The sequence below is a fragment of the Gopherus flavomarginatus genome, chromosome 9 (genome assembly GCF_025201925.1).
Source record: "Gopherus flavomarginatus isolate rGopFla2 chromosome 9, rGopFla2.mat.asm, whole genome shotgun sequence".
Classification (NCBI taxonomy): Eukaryota; Metazoa; Chordata; order Testudines; family Testudinidae; genus Gopherus; species Gopherus flavomarginatus.
The window spans coordinates 65,826,214-65,842,669 of record NC_066625.1 but is presented as its reverse complement, the minus strand read 5'-3'; the positions used below and the strand labels follow the sequence as shown (position 1 = coordinate 65,842,669).

The 16,456-nt window shown below is 42.2% G+C and overlaps 1 protein-coding gene across 1 annotated transcript in view; it reads left to right on the top strand.

Annotated features, from left to right (window-relative positions):
- AQP9 (aquaporin 9) overlaps positions 1 to 16,456 on the top strand; it is a 40,057-nt gene that overhangs the window by 14,467 nt on the left and 9,134 nt on the right. The window contains exons 2-5 of the mRNA XM_050968000.1: positions 3,228 to 3,354; positions 9,376 to 9,513; positions 13,015 to 13,133; positions 15,563 to 15,780. Of these exons, the coding sequence (XP_050823957.1) occupies positions 3,228 to 3,354; positions 9,376 to 9,513; positions 13,015 to 13,133; positions 15,563 to 15,780 (602 nt within the window). The remainder of the gene's footprint in view (positions 1 to 3,227; positions 3,355 to 9,375; positions 9,514 to 13,014; positions 13,134 to 15,562; positions 15,781 to 16,456) is intronic.

Genomic DNA, 16,456 nt, shown 5'->3' with positions numbered 1-16,456 from the left:
ATGAGCCTGAACAACCCAGGCTGTAGCTAAAGACAATACAATTAGTCAGATTTGAAAACAATTAAAAATTCATTTTGTTTTGGGGTTTGTTGTGAGTGTCTAATCATTAAGTATATCATCCTTAAAGCACAAGACAGAATATACATTACAGAAGTGTTCCACTCCTAGTATAGCATAAGGCAGACTGAAGCATGGAATTTGTCGGTCTGCTTCACAAGATACAATGCTATAGCTTATACTACTGCTTTCTAACACAACAACCCTATCTATAAAATATCCTGACAACTGTAATGCTTTGGCACCATATGATGCTTTGTTTGCTTGTGAGTGAGCATATAACCTATAAGCAACAGCCACACCTGAGTAGATGATGAGTCGGGACAGACAGGCCAGGCCAAAGGCTTTTTGCAGGTATAGCAATGTCAGGGTGTGATTTTTTTTGGCAACAACATTTCTAAAATAGCAAAAAGCCCTAATGCAGATGCAATTATACCAGCGTAGATGTGATTTCACTTGGGGAACCTGTATAAGCTATGATGGAAGAAGAACTTTTTTTGCAGGTATAAACTGCATCTATACTAGGAGGGTTTGCCTGATAGCTATAAATACCAACAAACCTTTTGTAGTTTACAGTAGGGCTAAGGCAAAATAGGCTTTTACTGCTGCTCTGCTTAGCTTGTGCAAAGAATTTGCTTCACTCTCACAATACACACTTCTCCAAGAACGAATGTATATACATTCAGATAAACAGAGTTAGCAAGACCATCTGCAATGCAGCCATCTGGTGGCTCCCAATAACATTACAAGTGATTGAAGAGAAGTGATTAGCACTGGCTAACTTGGAATCACTTTTAAGTAAAGATAAGAAAGTGATTGTTCATGAGGAGCAAGAAAAATTAGAATCCCATGCATATGGACAGGTAGAAAACGAATATGCACATGAACAAGAATCACCAGCGTAATTAACATTGCTCAAGATAATCCCACTCACACCCTAACAAGGAGTGAGTCAGACTGCACTCTGGCTGCTGAGGCACATGCTACTATCCAATGAGCCTTAGCCTCTAGATACAGATGGACGTGGAAATGGAAGTGTTCAGGCTGTTGATAACCACTCATTCTAGGGCCACAGACCCCAGTTCAGCAGCGGATCCCTAGTCAGCAAAGCACTTAAGTGTGTGCTTACATTTAGGAATGTGCTTAAAGGAGATTTTCAAAGGCACAAACTGACTTGCGATGAGAGCTGGCTGCCTAATTGACCTTTGTGACATTCACAATCTTCCCCAGTGGTTTAATGTGGGACTTGAGCATGTGCCTAAAGCTGAGCATAAGCTTTAGTGCTTTGCTGACTTGGGATGGACTTAATCTGTCTAAGTGCTTTGCTGAACCGTGACCTTGATGAGAACCAGCATAAAATGTAAATTCATTAACCTAGTGAGAATGCCCCTTGTGGACTGATGGAGAACGCTTATTTTAATGATGTGCCATGTGGATAATGCAGAGACAATGAAGCACTCATGTGACTGTTTCCGTTTGTCCACACATGCAAGAACAGTGCTAAAATAAAATATTCACAAGTGGGCAGATTTTCAAAATGCTCAGGACACAGCAACTCCCCTTTGCTCTCAGTAGGAACAGTGGGTGCTGAGCACTTTTATTACTAGTGATAAAGAAAAGAGACAGTCACTAGTGAGCATGTATAACTATTTATTTTACAGGCTGCCTGCACAGGGCAACAGAAAACAGGTAGATCTATTTGGCTGTTTTCTCCAGAACTTGCTCCAGCTTGTCTCCTTTCAACCTAGGCCCACAATGTAATTAGTCCTGGTCTTTTAGTCTTGTTTCTGACCTTTGTTTATGTAATGCTGGATCCTTCCAATTGTTCCAACCTCTTCTCCTCTATACTGTCATGTCCATTTTATGGACACCTGGCATTTTAAACATTTTTACAATATTCTAGCAATTCACATTCAGACAGAGTGTTGTCTGATCTCAAGACAGCATTATATCAGCACACAATAAAATTTGCAAAGATTGCTCTTTTACCTGCTGGTTGAACAGTGTAATCCAGAGTTTCAAAACGAAGTTACATGCTAAGAAACTGTTGGAATATATGTCACAATTTTTTATCATCATTTTCTCATTGTTTATAATAACCTATTGGAACTAAAATCTTACCAGACAGAATGATCTTCCCCAATCAGCATCCAGCCACTGGAGTGGACTTGTTTGTTTTGGGAGGTGGACTTCAGAAAGGGCAGCATTAAAAGGATTTAGCCTGAAAGAAAAAAGTCAAAATAAATATATAAACTTGAACATGTTTTACCCAATAAATCGAGCTGAATTTTGTGAGGCTGGTGCACCCGAAGGTGTGTTCCTTTCCAGTGACACTCAGCCCTCAGGCTCTAGTGCAGGCTCTGTGCTGGGCTGAATTTCACCAACAGAGCTCAAAAGTATTTTCACAGGAGAGACCATTTAAAATTCTATGTATACCCAACATAAGTAGAGCTAGGAGGCAAGAGCTAGGTTTGCTGCCTTTTAATGAAGCAAAAAGAGAAATGTAACATTGTCATAGCACTTTGTCTTCCAACCTAGAAGTTCACTTTTATTCCATGAATACCAGATCCTTGTCTGTTATAATATAGGGCAGGGGTAAGCAACCTATGGCACGTGTGCTGAAGGCAGCATGCGAGCTGATTTTCAGTGGCACTCACACTGCCTGGGTTCTGGCCACCCGTCCGGGGGGGCTCTGCATTTTAATTTAATTGTAAATGAAAATTTAATTCTTAAATGTTTTTAAAACCTTATTTACTTTACATACAACAATAGTTTAGTTATATATTATAGACTTATAGAAAGAGACCTTCTAAAAACCTTAAAATGTATTACTGGCACACAAAACCTTAAATTAGAGTGAATAAATGAAGACTCATCCGACCACTTCTGAAAGGTTGTCGACCCCTGATATAGGACAGTGGTGGATAGAATTCCTACCCACAACAAGCCACGCTTTCTGCCACTGAATTGAGGGAGATGAAAACCAATACCCAGCAAAATTGAAGTACTGGTTGTCCACATGCCATTGATTTCAAACACTTGCATTTCTTCACTAACACGTTTCCCCTGACATTAAGGCAGCAAGCAGGAGTTACAAACTATCCAGTTAGATCTCATATACAGCTTGGGGCCAGCATGCTCATGTTTTACCTTTCCCTTCTGAACTACAGGTGCTTGGATGTGGGTCTGTTGCCCAAGCCGTCCTTAGCCGAGGGGCCATGGGTGGAACTGTAACAGTATCCGTTGGATTTGCAATGGCAGTCACCATGGCATTGTATGTATCTGGGGGCGTGTCTGGTAAGTCATTTTTGTGTGTGAAGCATTCATGCCACAGCTTTCACAGATTTATATATAGTCCAGTTTCATAGTATTCTTATCAGTTACACATTTAGCAACTTCAAGCTGCTGTCTGTACCATTATAGCAAAGGATAGATCAGATCTTCCATTAACCCCATCACTCCCCACACTTTCCTCTTTCAGCATTTAGTAAATTCAGCCACCAGTTTCCATTCTGGATTTAAACACTTAACACTAAGGCCCCTAGGGATCCTGGTCCTTACAATAAGTGCTTTGCACCAGTTCAGAAACCAGCTAAGCCACTGCCCTGAGGTTTCCTCAGCAGAGAGGGCTCCCTGGACAGCATAGGAGCCATGTTAGGGTAATGGCCAGGAAAAGCTGCTAGAGTCCAGCAGTGCCCAGCTACTACAATGATTCTCAGCTGGGTACAAGTTAGAGCAATTTCAGAGTCACTCTAACTTGCATCACTAGCCAGCCATAGGATCAGGGATGTATAAAGGTGACATACATACACCTTTGCCATCCCCTTCCCCATGTCTGCAGCAAGGGGAGCTGAGCTAGACTACAGATCGAGGTCTCAGGTCAGTAAAGTAGCAAGTGTCTTCCTCCTCTCTCTCTGTGCCTTCTTCCCCGCCCCCTCCGATTTGTAAAACATCAGTTTGGTCACTTTTAAGAATCAGGTATTACAGAAATCAATAAAAGATGAAGGGTTTCAAGGAAAAGGTTTAAACATGCCAGATGTTCTTCATAATCCGGGAATAACATGCAAAGCCATAATAATTCTCTTCTTGTACTGTGAGACTTTCCCTTTGTTTCTCTGTCTACCTTTCCACTTGTCTATATATAAATAAAATCAGTGAATCCATCCAGGCATCTCTAATGTGCCTGTCACTGAGGTAATTCTTTACAGTACTGACATGTAGCACACTCAGGTCTTGGCTGCACTTGAGAGTTACAGCGCTGGTGGTGGCTTTACAGCGCTGTAACTCACTCCCCGTCCACACTGGCAAGGCACATACAGCGCTGTATCTCCGCAGTTGCAGCGCTGCTTGTACTCCACTTCCATGAGAGGAATAAAGAGTATAGCGCTGCTCTGCACCCAAAGCGCTGTGATTGGCCTCCAGAAGTATTCAGCAGTATCCCAGAATGCCTGTTCTAGCCACTCTGTTCATCAGTTCGAACTCTACTGTCCTGGCCTCAGGTGACCAACCATCAGACCCACCCTTTAAATTCCCCGAGAATTTTAAAAATCCCCTTCCTGTTTGCTCAGCCAGGTGTGGAGTGCAATCAGTGAATCTTTCCAGGTGACCATGCCTCCACGCGCCAAATGAGCCCCAGCATGGAGCAATGGCGAATTGCTGGACCTCATCAGTGTTTGTGGGGAGGAAGCTGCGCAGTCTCAGCTGCGCCCCAGCCACAGGAATTATGATACCTTTGGGCAGATATCAAGGGCCATGATGGAAAGGGGCCATGACTGGGACGCACTGCAGTCCCACAGTTAAAGTGAAGGAGCTGCGGAGTGCCTACTTCAAAGACTGCAAGGGAAACCGCCACTCCAGTGCTGCCCCCACGACCTGCCATTTCTACAAAGAGCTGGACGCGATACTTGGGGGTGACCCCACCTCCACTCCAAGGACCACCATGGACACTTCAGAGCGGGGAGAGGAGGAGGAGGAGGAAAGCGAGAGTGAGGGTACTGGGGTGGGGGGGAGACACCCAGGAGTGCCTGGTGGCATGCAGCCAGGAGCTCTTCTCATGCCAGGAGGAAGGTAGCCAGTCGCAGCAGCCAGCACTTGGTGGAGGACAAACAGAGGAGCAGGTTCCCGGTAAGTGGCTTTTATTCTCAGGATGGAAATTTTTCGGGAGAGGAGGGTTAGGGCTGCATGCATGCATGCCTAGATGCAGAATAGCGCATTGATGTGGTCTATCACATTGCGATAGATCGCCAGTGGCCTTTTAAACGGCCAAAAGCACACTCCACAGTCATTTGGCACTGGCTCAGCCTGTAGTTGAACCATTCCTTGCTGCTGTCAAGGCTCCCTGTGTAGGGTTTCATGAGCCACAGCATTAACGGGTAAGCGGGGTCTCCAAGGATCACAATGGGCATTTCGATGTCTCCTACTGTGATCTTCCGCTTTGGGGAAAAAGTCCCGGCCTGCAGCTTCCTGAACAGGCCAGTGTTCCAAAAGATGTATGCATCATGCACCTTTCCAGGCCAGCCTGTGTTAATATCAATGAAATGCCCACGGTGATCCACAAACGCCTGGAGAACCATAGAGAAATACCCCTTTCGATTAACGTACTTGGGTGCTAGGTGGGGTGGTGCCAGAATGGGAATATGCGTCCCATCTATCGCCCCTCCACAGTTAGGGAAACCCACTTGTGCAAAGCCATCCACAATGTCCTGCACGTTCCCCAGAGTCACGGTTCTTCTTAGCAGGATGTGATTAATGGCCCTGCAAACTTGCATCAACATGATTCCAACGGTCAACTTTCCCACTCCAAACTGGTTCACTACCGATCGGTAGCTGTCTGGAGTTGCCAGCTTCCAGATTGCAATAGCCACCCGCTTCTCTACTGGCAGAGCAGCTCTCAATCTCGTGTCCTTGCACCGCAGGGTGGGGACGTCGGCCTCATACAGTCCCATGAAAGTGGCTTTTCTCATCCGAAAGTTCTGCAGCCACTGCTCGTCATCCCAGACTTGCAGGACGATGTGATCCCACCACTCAGTGCTTGTTTCCCAAGCCCAAAAGTGGCATTTCACTGTGCTGAGCATGTCTGTGAATGCCACAAGCAATTTCGTGTCGTACACGTTACGTGATTCGTTATCGTCGGATGCCTCACTGTCACATTGGATCTTAAGGAATAGCTCCACTGTCAAACGTGATGTGCTGGTGAGACTCGTCAGCATACTCCTGAGCAGTTCAGGCTCCATTTCCCGCAGACCGAAACGGAACACAGAATCACGCCGCACAGAAACAGTTGAAAGATGGCGCCAAATGTGGACAGAAACGCAGGGATTGCTGGGATGTGGAGCGATGCATCACAAGGCGTTGGGACAGGAACCAGAATGCACCACCCCCTCCGCCCCCTTCTCACAACCCACGTCACCAGAATGGGAAGATGTGCTCTGTGGGATAGCTGCCCATAATGCACCACTCCTAACACCGCTGCAAATGCTGCAAATGTGGCCACGACAGTGCGCTGCCTAGCTGTCAATATGGCCAGACTGCAGCGCTTTTCCTACACAGCTGTACGAAGACAGCTTTAACTCCCAACACTGTACAGCTGCAAGTGTAGCCATACCCTTATACTCTCCCATTCGGCTCTGACCAAATTGATCCTGGGAGCATTTGTATGCCTGCTTTCAGCTCTAGTGTTTATTCTGAGTTAGCTGTCACACCTAAAAGGGAAGCTTGCATTTTTTGTTTATAACTTAAGCAAAATTAATTGCAAGTGAAGAGGAGACTGCCAGGGTTAAAGTTAAAGGTTCCCTTGCCCTCTAGTTTCGGTTGAGGAAACTGTGACCACTGATAAAGAGGGGCAGTTCAGCCTAGCAATAAGCATGTAAATCTAGTTGCCTTGGAAGGAATTGCTGTGGCTGTTTGTTTTCTCCTCTCTAGTGTGTTTTTAAGCAGACAATACATTGAGATAACCGACTGAGAGGATATTTCTAGGTTCATACCAAGAAGTGGTTCAGTGTATTGTGAAACAGCCAGATCTCATTACCTTCACTCAGACAGATAAGTGTGATTCAATAGTATCACACAAGCTTAATTTGGTAGTACAGTATGTCAGGAATGCTGTTCTAATCTGAGCAAGGATTAACTACAGCTGTTGCTTGTGATGTGGATACAGTTAGGTTAGGTCTTCCAATGCAGCACTATGAAAATAACCTGGAAAGCACATCTCACTTTTTGTACATTTAAAGGATATTCATTTGGACCTGCCTAAAATATATGGGGCTCAGCTGTGGCAAGGTTGCAAAGCTTTTCCTTTGAGAAGGGATTCTGCATGCAGCAAATTTTCTCTGGGAAAGAGCAGATGTGTCAATAGGATGTGACAACCCAACATCTAATTATTTGTATATGTTGTAGAATATCCGTTTCCACATAGCCTCATTAATAAACCCTCTGGCTCACTGGAATCCTGCATTCCCATGGCTAAGTGCTGCTGACATCCTTTGCATTGGTACTTTAAGAAATTCTAACTCCCTGTATCATAAGGTTAAAGGTCTGGATAATCTGAGCTGTCTTCTAGATGCCATTTTAAGGGAATGTCCCTTTTTCTCATCATTCTAGGGCTGTCTACATCCCTGTCAATGCCCTAAGAATTCCCCTCCCCACATTTTTTCCTCATTTCACTGTTGATGCTTCCTCATCCTTCTGGCTGAATTAGAATGGAAACGACTCTTTCCAAAGCCTGTCAGTGCTGCTATTTCATCAGTTGAAGGAGCAGTAGGTGGCTCAAAGACCAAGAATCTTGAGTCTCTCCCAAGTCAGTGGCAAATCCATCCAGTAGACTAGCCCATTGCAGATCTAATTTTATCAGCCATTTCTAATGAGCTCCTTTTCCAGGTTATAATCGTCTCCCCTGCATGCGGCTCCTTTTCCAGGTTATAATCGTCTCCCCTGCATTATCCAGGTTATAATCGTCTCGCTAAGCACAGGTGTGGGATTGTTGAAAGAAAAGAAAATTGTTCATTTCAGACAGAACAAGGAAAAAGAAAGATAAGACAAGGACATATGAAATTCGCATGAAAGATTGTTAAATAAGCTCCCATCCATCTATTAGCTCTATGATGAAGCATTAGAGGAGTTCAGAATTCATTCTAGACTGATGACAGTTTTGGAAAAGATACAAGGGAGGTCTTTATCCTACCTGTTATCTGTGTTTATCTGTTCACGTGTCATACGTGCCTATGTTTCACAAGATGATAACACAGTGCAAGTAAACATGGAAATAGCAGAGAGAAAACCTTTCTCCATTGCTATCTTTTGACAAAGGTCACTTTCTTATATACATTTTATCAAAGACAGTGGCCACCATTTTTCTTGTCTCAATATCTCTCTGAATGTGGCTTTACCTGGAAGTTACCATATGGCATATTCTATATTGGAGCAAAATCCAAGATCATATTTACATGTTAGAATATCTTGAAGTCTACATATTACTGTAACTAGAAATATGCATTTCTTAAGCATCTACTGCACATCCAGCTATAATGAGGTTTACAGAGGCATTCAACGCTTTTCCCCAATGCAGATTAAAAGGTGTTGAGGGAAGTGGATAATACATGACGTAATAAACAACACAATTCAGATTTTGATAATGAAGTTGTCACAGTTAATTCAGCTATTGGAGAAATCTCATCCTTCCTAAATATCTTGGTACTTACATGGTCCCTGTCACAAATGCATCTGAGCACTTCCTAAATAGTTAAAAATAGGTCCCTCTGCTTACACAGGGTCACCACAGCAGCTCCCTGGCCACACACCCTCCTGAACTCAGCATAGGGGTAAGGGTACAGTGAGGGGTAGAGTGCGTCTATTCACCAGTGAGGGGTAAGGGTGCATCTATTCAGTGGTGATCTCAATTCCAGATAGCCTCTTGTCAGCACACCTAAGCAGCCTGAGGTGATTTTACTTTATGCCAGGGAAGGCTCAGTTCTCACCTAGCTCCAGCATTAAAGAGGGGAACATGAAGATGACTTAATGCCACCTTCTCCTGAGTGCAGCTCAGATGTAGCCCAGAATCCAGATCAAGATTTGCAGCATGACCAAGTCAACGTTACTTCTTAATCTTAATAAATGCTTGGGAAGCAGAATGAACAGTTAACAATATTCTACTGACTCCCCTTCCCCACAAATACTGAGAAGAGTGAGAGATAGCAAAATAACCCCTTCTCCAGCAAACCTAGGCACATAGTCTAGTGTTCAAAAGTGCTCACATTTTTACAAACACTCCACTTTCTCTGTGTTATCTATATTATTGGTATTATTTTGTGATTTATTTTTCAGGTGGTCACATAAACCCAGCTGTTTCATTAGCCATGTGTGCAACTGGAAGGTTGAAATGGACCAAATTACCCTTTTATATATTAGCACAATTCCTGGGAGCATTCGTTGGAGCAGCAGCTGTCTTTGGGATTTATTATGGTGAGTATATAGTAGACACACCTATAGGAGTTGCTAGAAGTAAGGAAATCTCTGACACCCTGATGCTTCAAAGAGTTCCAAGCAGGCACAGAGGTCTGCCATACCCAGTTCATTGTAGGACTGGGCCTATGTCACAAAAGAGAAAGGAAGAACTAAGAGGGAAGGCTCTGACCTCCCAAGTGTTCGACAACACTTACATTTCAGAAAACAGAAAAAATTCTGAAATGTAGAAAAATGACTCATTCTTGGGAAATTAGATACTCCAAGAACATGGATTTCTCACAAAGACTTTTGCTTATTTAATTCTTAGCATGTATACAGGGCTTCTCCTCCTGGAAGGACTTTAGAAATACTGAAGGACTGATCCAACAGCTTTTATGCGAGTAACACCAACATTGTTCAGTGAGGCTACAGACTGGGAGATCAAGTCCCACCTGACTAAATCTCAGACCACCTCTTTGAGCTAGGTATTAACCCTATTTCAGAGATGGAAACTGAGGCAGAGGATCATATAGTAGGTGCAAGACTAGAATGCAGGAATTTCTTACTCTCCACTCTATCTGGACCATGCTTCTCTCTATGACATGTTGAGGCATAATAGAAAAATAAAATATCAGATTGTATATTTATAGTCCTCCCTGGCTACATAAATCCTCCAGGACTAGGTCATTTCTTTAACCACTGCTTCTTGTTTAAAAGGACTCACTCCATGCTTCTGTGGCCCCATCCTTAATTCTATTGATCTCTGTAGGAGTTTGTATTTCATGAAAGCTTTTTCTTTGCTTTCTGTTACTGTCTCCTAGGATCTAGGATTACAGAAACTCTTTTTTCTCCAATTTTCCTAGGCCCTCTCCTCTCTCTCTCTCCTTTAGTCCTTGTTCAATCCCTACACCCTTATATGCCCCACCCATTATACTATTGCTTGTGGTCCCTGAAGCCAGGTAAACTTTTCCAAAGCACCAAAGTGACTTAGGAGCCTAAGTCTCATTTTAAAAAGTGACAGTTTCAGAGTGGTAGCCATGTTAGTCTGTATCAGCAAAATGAACGAGGAGTACCTGTGGCACCTTAGAGAGACTAAAATTTATTTGAGCACAAGCTTTCGTGAGCTAAAATCCACTTCATCGAATGCATGCAGTGGAAAAAACAATAGGAAGATATATATATACACAGAGGACATGAAAAAATTGGTGTTGCCATGCTAACTATATCGAGAGTAATCAGTTAAGCTGGGCTGTTACCAATGAAGTGGGTTTTAGCCCATGAAAGCTTATGCTCAAATAAATATGTTAGTCTCTATGGTGCCACAAGTGCTCCTCATTCTTTTTAAAAAGTGATTTAGGCACTTAGGAGCCAAAGCCTATATGAAAATCAGTGGGGTTTAGGTGCTTTTTATAACTTTACTCCACATCACGTGCCTATGCTATTTTCCTTCACCACCAGTGATGTCCCAGAGAGAGATGGTACTTCACACAACAGGATTCTGTGATAATCTGACTGATGTACATATGGAATTTTTAAAGATATACAGAATTAAACAAAAGTAAGGCACAGTTAAAAAGTTTTCCTTTCCCTTTTTATTCGTAGATAGTTGTGATGGAACCATCCACCAATGAGAAGCAGGAAGCCTGAGGAGGGGTCAACTAGTCAAGGGCTAACCCAAAAGCCATTTGCAGTTAAACTAATCTCAACTCTACACAAAGCTAGAAAGAAAAAAACAACCATGGGGTGTACGCAGCGGAGTTGTTGTTTTTTCTTAAGCTTGCCCTTTTATTACAAAAAGTAGAGACCTGGGCACTCTTATGTCTGAGAAGTTTCTAAAACCATTTTGGGTCACCGCCGGCTGTAGCCAACACCAGCAATACTTACCAGTGACCTCCATTCTGAGAGAGGTGAGGCTATTTCTACGTTCCCATAGCACTACTTGAAGGCAGGAGTGTGGCACAGAAAGCAATGCTCAGTTTGTTCTCATTGTTTGTTTTCATGGGTCCCTGGTGTTGGTGACCCCTTCCTTCCTCCTGGTCAGGCAGGGTGCCAAGGTAGCAAGTTGTTTTTAGATAGTTGACACACTACAAACTCACAGACAAAAGGTTATGAACCCCCTGCCCCACCACATGGGCAGCGGAGTGGGGCTGACTGGCTGAAAGAAAGGTGGAGCAAAGGGACTATTAATGCAGGTTTCCATGGCCTTGGAGCCCACCCTAAGTTAGAGCCAGTTCTAGTAAAAGCTCATTCCAGGTTAGGATCCAGGCAGGAGATCTGGAAAGCTGGATCTTTAGGACCAGAATTTTGTTACCTCAAATTTTGTAAGTCAAATTACAGGAAGTTTTACATTAAAATACCTTATTTTGATATATATAATGGAGTCTTCATTTCTTTCTGCCCTAATGAGCTTCCCCCACAATACCATGCTGTAGCTGTAGTGTGGCAAGGAGATATTCCTTTCTCAGCCAAGATTTTCAGAACTGAGGGGTGATTTTGGATGTCTGACTTGAGACACCTTAGAGACCTGCCTTTCACAAGCCTAGCACATCGTGATAATCAGGTCCCTATAAAGTGTCTCAGGTTTAGCACCCAAGAATCGATCACAAGTCACTTTAAAAAATCGTGGCCATAATGAAGACCAATGCTAGAAGTGGTAATACCTTACGTACAGATAAAAAGATAAGAGAGGACTAACCATGTTCTGTCTGCTATTTGGACGAAAAAGTAGGTTGGATGGCTAGGAAAATGAGAGAGTCATTTCTTTTAGGCGGGACTACAATTTGGAAAAGGAATGTAACTCTGAAGACTTTGGGAAACAGTAAATTAGATAGAGAAATTAAGGGTAATAAGGCACCAACTCCCATGCCACCAAGCAGGTCCTTCCAGGGAGCTGAACTCTTTGGCTGGGGAATGGCAACATTTGAGAGGAGTGATTCCCTTTCTCCAGGCAGGCAGACGTTTGGGTATCAGAAGAAATGTCTGGCAGTTGGTTGAAGTAAAGCCCTCTCACAGAGCAGGGAATGCAAGCTCTTTGGGGCCAGAGATCTCTCAGAATGTTCCTTTACCACAGCAAGGGACTGTATAATGTAATGTAATGCAAAAAGTAATGTGGCATTATTCTGTGGCTGCTGATGACCTGAATGGTTTTACAACAGTAAAATCAGAATGCTGCTGAAATCGGATACCTGAAGATGTCATGTCAGGTCTAGAAACATTTTGCAGAACAATATAAATGTGTTCAAGACCAGGACACTTTTCCAAGCACTGGTCTGGGGCAAGCAATCAGAAAGAAGGAACACATGAGCCTGGATTTGAAAGATGGACCATAAGAGACAAGAGGTGCACTGCAGTGCCTGAATGCACAGGAGCAGAAATGAGACATGGAGGAGGTGGTTTTATCATTCCTCGGCCATAAATAAAACAGGATCCAATAGCTTCCAAATGAGAATGTGATGTGCAATTCCCACTGTATGTAATGTTGATAAGTAAGCATAACCAGGCAATGGATGTTTTCTGTAGATGCATTCATGAACTACAGTGGTGGAGAGCTTACAGTTACAGGATCTAATGCAACCGCACATATTTTTGCAACTTATCCAGCTCCACATCTGTCCCTGATAAGTGGATTTGCAGATCAAGTAAGTACCCAGAGAAAAACAAAAAAAATTAGTCTTGTTACATTTGTTGTCTTGACTGTAGAAACAAAATGTTGAAAAACATTAAATTGGCCAATTAAAAAAACCTATTAAAAATCTAACAACTATGGCCAAGTTTATCATTTTGGTCACTCCTTGTTATGCATTATAGTAATGACAAGATATTACTGCTTGTAGAGATAAAATTTCATTCAGATTGCAAGGAAAACTCTTTAAAATTGCTCTTTCCAGCAGTGAGAGCCATGTTAAACCCCAGATAATAGCTATTCTTATCTGCACAGTCTTTGGAGTTCTTCTACTATTTTATGGTTTGTCAATGTATTGAGCCAGATCTTCAGCTGATGCAAATCAGCACTGCTCCACTGTCTCCAGAGGAGTACACCAATTTATACCTGCTGGGGTTCTGGCCCAGTAGGTACATGTATGTTATCCCTGGCTAAATAGCAGTTTACTCCTAGAACTGCAATCATTTATTTGTTACCTTTAACTTCCTCATAGATGCCTCTTTACTGCACCCTGCTCTGCACACATTTTTGATGATTAAAGAAAAATTGAGAAGATCTACCACAACTTCTACCTTTCTCCTTCCCTTCCAAAACCTTCACTTTCTCCTCGTTCAATGACAGCGTGGTTTCTTACCTACTGTCTGCCTCTAATCCCTCTGTTTGCCTTCTCCAGCACTGTGGAAAAATAGCATGTGATTATCTATGTAAAGACGAGAACTGTCAAAAGGATAGAAATTGCATTAAGTGAAGGATTTTGAGACTTTAAAAACATGGCGTCATTTCAAATCTGAACAAAACCTGAACATTTCAAAATTCTCTGCAAAAGAATTTTTAAAAAACTGTAGTGTATTGATCAATTTTTTATTTTATATTAAAAACATGATATACCAAAAAAATTGAAAATGAAGTCATTTCAAAGCAAAAAAATAAAATAAAAAAATTTCATTCCAAAAACGTCAACATTGAATGTTTCAACACTGTCTGAACTCTCCCCTTCTACCACTCCCCACAGAGGTCTCTCTCCAAAATAAACTTTTGGGGAAATTGACTCAACTTTGCAAAGTATTTTGATTTTGTCAGAACTGTCTTTTCTGACAGAAAACTGTTTTGTCAAAGTTTCTCCATGCAGCTCTATTAAAAATTATGTCATAAGTCATATGCACAAAAGACCCAAATTAAGGTTGTACAGGCAATGAAAATTCCAGCATTTCCTAACTTTTGAGTGCTTAGCTTTATAAACTTATTGTTCTTTAAATGTAGGTTTTGGATGTAATACCAAAATAAAGGTTCTCTCACTCTTTTTTTAAACTGTAAATTTAGGGGAATAAGCTGTATCAGCATGTCACCTTTATACTGGTATATAAAACTTACCACATTAGGAGTTGTACCAATTTAATGATATCGGTAAAAAAAAAAAAAAAAAAAAAAAAAAAAAAAATCACACTCTTAACTGAAATAGCTAAATTACTACAAAAACCTGAGTGTAGATGAGTCCTCAGACATGGGGGACATCTCTCTCTCTCTCTCTCTCTCTCCTGCTCCACTCGTTCAAGCTCGTAAACAAATCTTGCCACTTCCTTCTCTACATTTCTAAGATTTGTCCTTTGCTTTCTGTTCAGACAGTCTCGTCCTTTGTGTCTATGTACACACACTTTACATAACGTTAACTAGAATCAAGCAGAGCTAGCTGTGACGGTATAAAGTACTCAGGGGGTGGGAAAGGTGATTTTTCTTCTTCAGAAGCATCCTAGACAGCAAGTAAAGCAACCCTAGATACATTTCCATGTAAGCACACTGGGCTGAATAATGGCAGTTTTGCCTGTACATAGTCTGCGGGATTAAGCCCATCATAAGCAAATGATTCTGTAGCAACATTTTTAATGTGCATGGATGCTGTGTTTAAATACAGGTTTCAGAGTAGCAGCCGTGTTAGTTGACTATCAAAATGTGCAAGAGAGACTGCTGAGCAAAGCAGAAATATGAAGCAATTAGGTTTGTGCTGGCAAAATTATTGCATAAAGGAATGTGATCTGCCAGGTACCAACAGCTTCAGTTTACATTGCATTTCTCTGCTTGCATTTTTCAGTATTTTTAGATCTATTATTGCTTGGGCACCTTTCTGTTATGTGTTTGCAAATGATGAACATTTGGGTGGAGGTGGATTTTTTTATTTTGGATGCTTATTGCTAATAGGGGACAAACCAGACCATATTCCTAACACCTTGAACTACAGGGACAGTAGGATTGCAACTGGGCTGCTCTGTCATCTCCCCATAATGGGATGAATTTGATCATCAAATCCAAACTTCAAATTTTGGAGAAGTTCAGATTCTGATCCAGATGGCCCCCTCTCTATTTAGAGCTTATGTGTGTATTTATTCAATATATTTTCTTTTCATTGGACAGGTGATTTCAACAGCTCTTCTTATTCTGGTTATCTTTGCTATTTTTGACACCAAAAATTTGGGTGTACCAAAGGGCTTGGAACCAATTGCAGTTGGACTTCTAATCCTTCTGCTCACTTGTTCCTTGGGAATGAACAGTGGCTGTGCCATGAACCCAGCCAGGGACCTAAGCCCAAGGATTTTCACAGCTATAGCAGGATGGGGTTTCGAAGTATTCACGTAAGTAATTCTTGCATCAGTGGGATGTGAATATACCCCTGTTAAGTGTTGCTCTGCTGAAAGATTAAGACCCTGATCAAGCCTGGTACTTCAGCACATACCATATTCACTGGCGTATGAAATAGTTCCAGTGAAATCTAGTCATGTACTTGAAGTTTGACACGTGATAAAGTAAGTACCGTGCCTTAATGAGGATTTTTAGCACATCCAGAAAATAAAACTTGCATTTCCTCAAATATCAGGTACAGTTTCAGATACACTCTCCCAAAATATTATGGGGTCTTGGATAACACTGAAAATAGCATAAAGGAAATGCTTTCTTCTCCCACAACAGTTTTCATGAAGAACAAAAACTGCTGCAGAGAGTCAGCAATTAGTGCAGTGATAGGTGCACTAAAAGCCATAGATAGATCAGACAAGATGGGTGAGGTAATATCTTTTCATTGGACCAACTTCTGGTGGTGAAAGAGACAAGTCTGAGCTTACACAGCGCTCTTCTTCAGGTCTGGGAAAGGTAAGAAGAGCGCTGTGTATGCTTGGAAGCTTGTCTCTTTCACAGAAGTTGGTCCAATAACAGATATTACCTCTCCCACCTTATCTCGCTAATATCCTGGGACACACCTGGCCACAATAATCTGAAAACAACATAAATAGAGCAGGTTGACTTGGACTACTA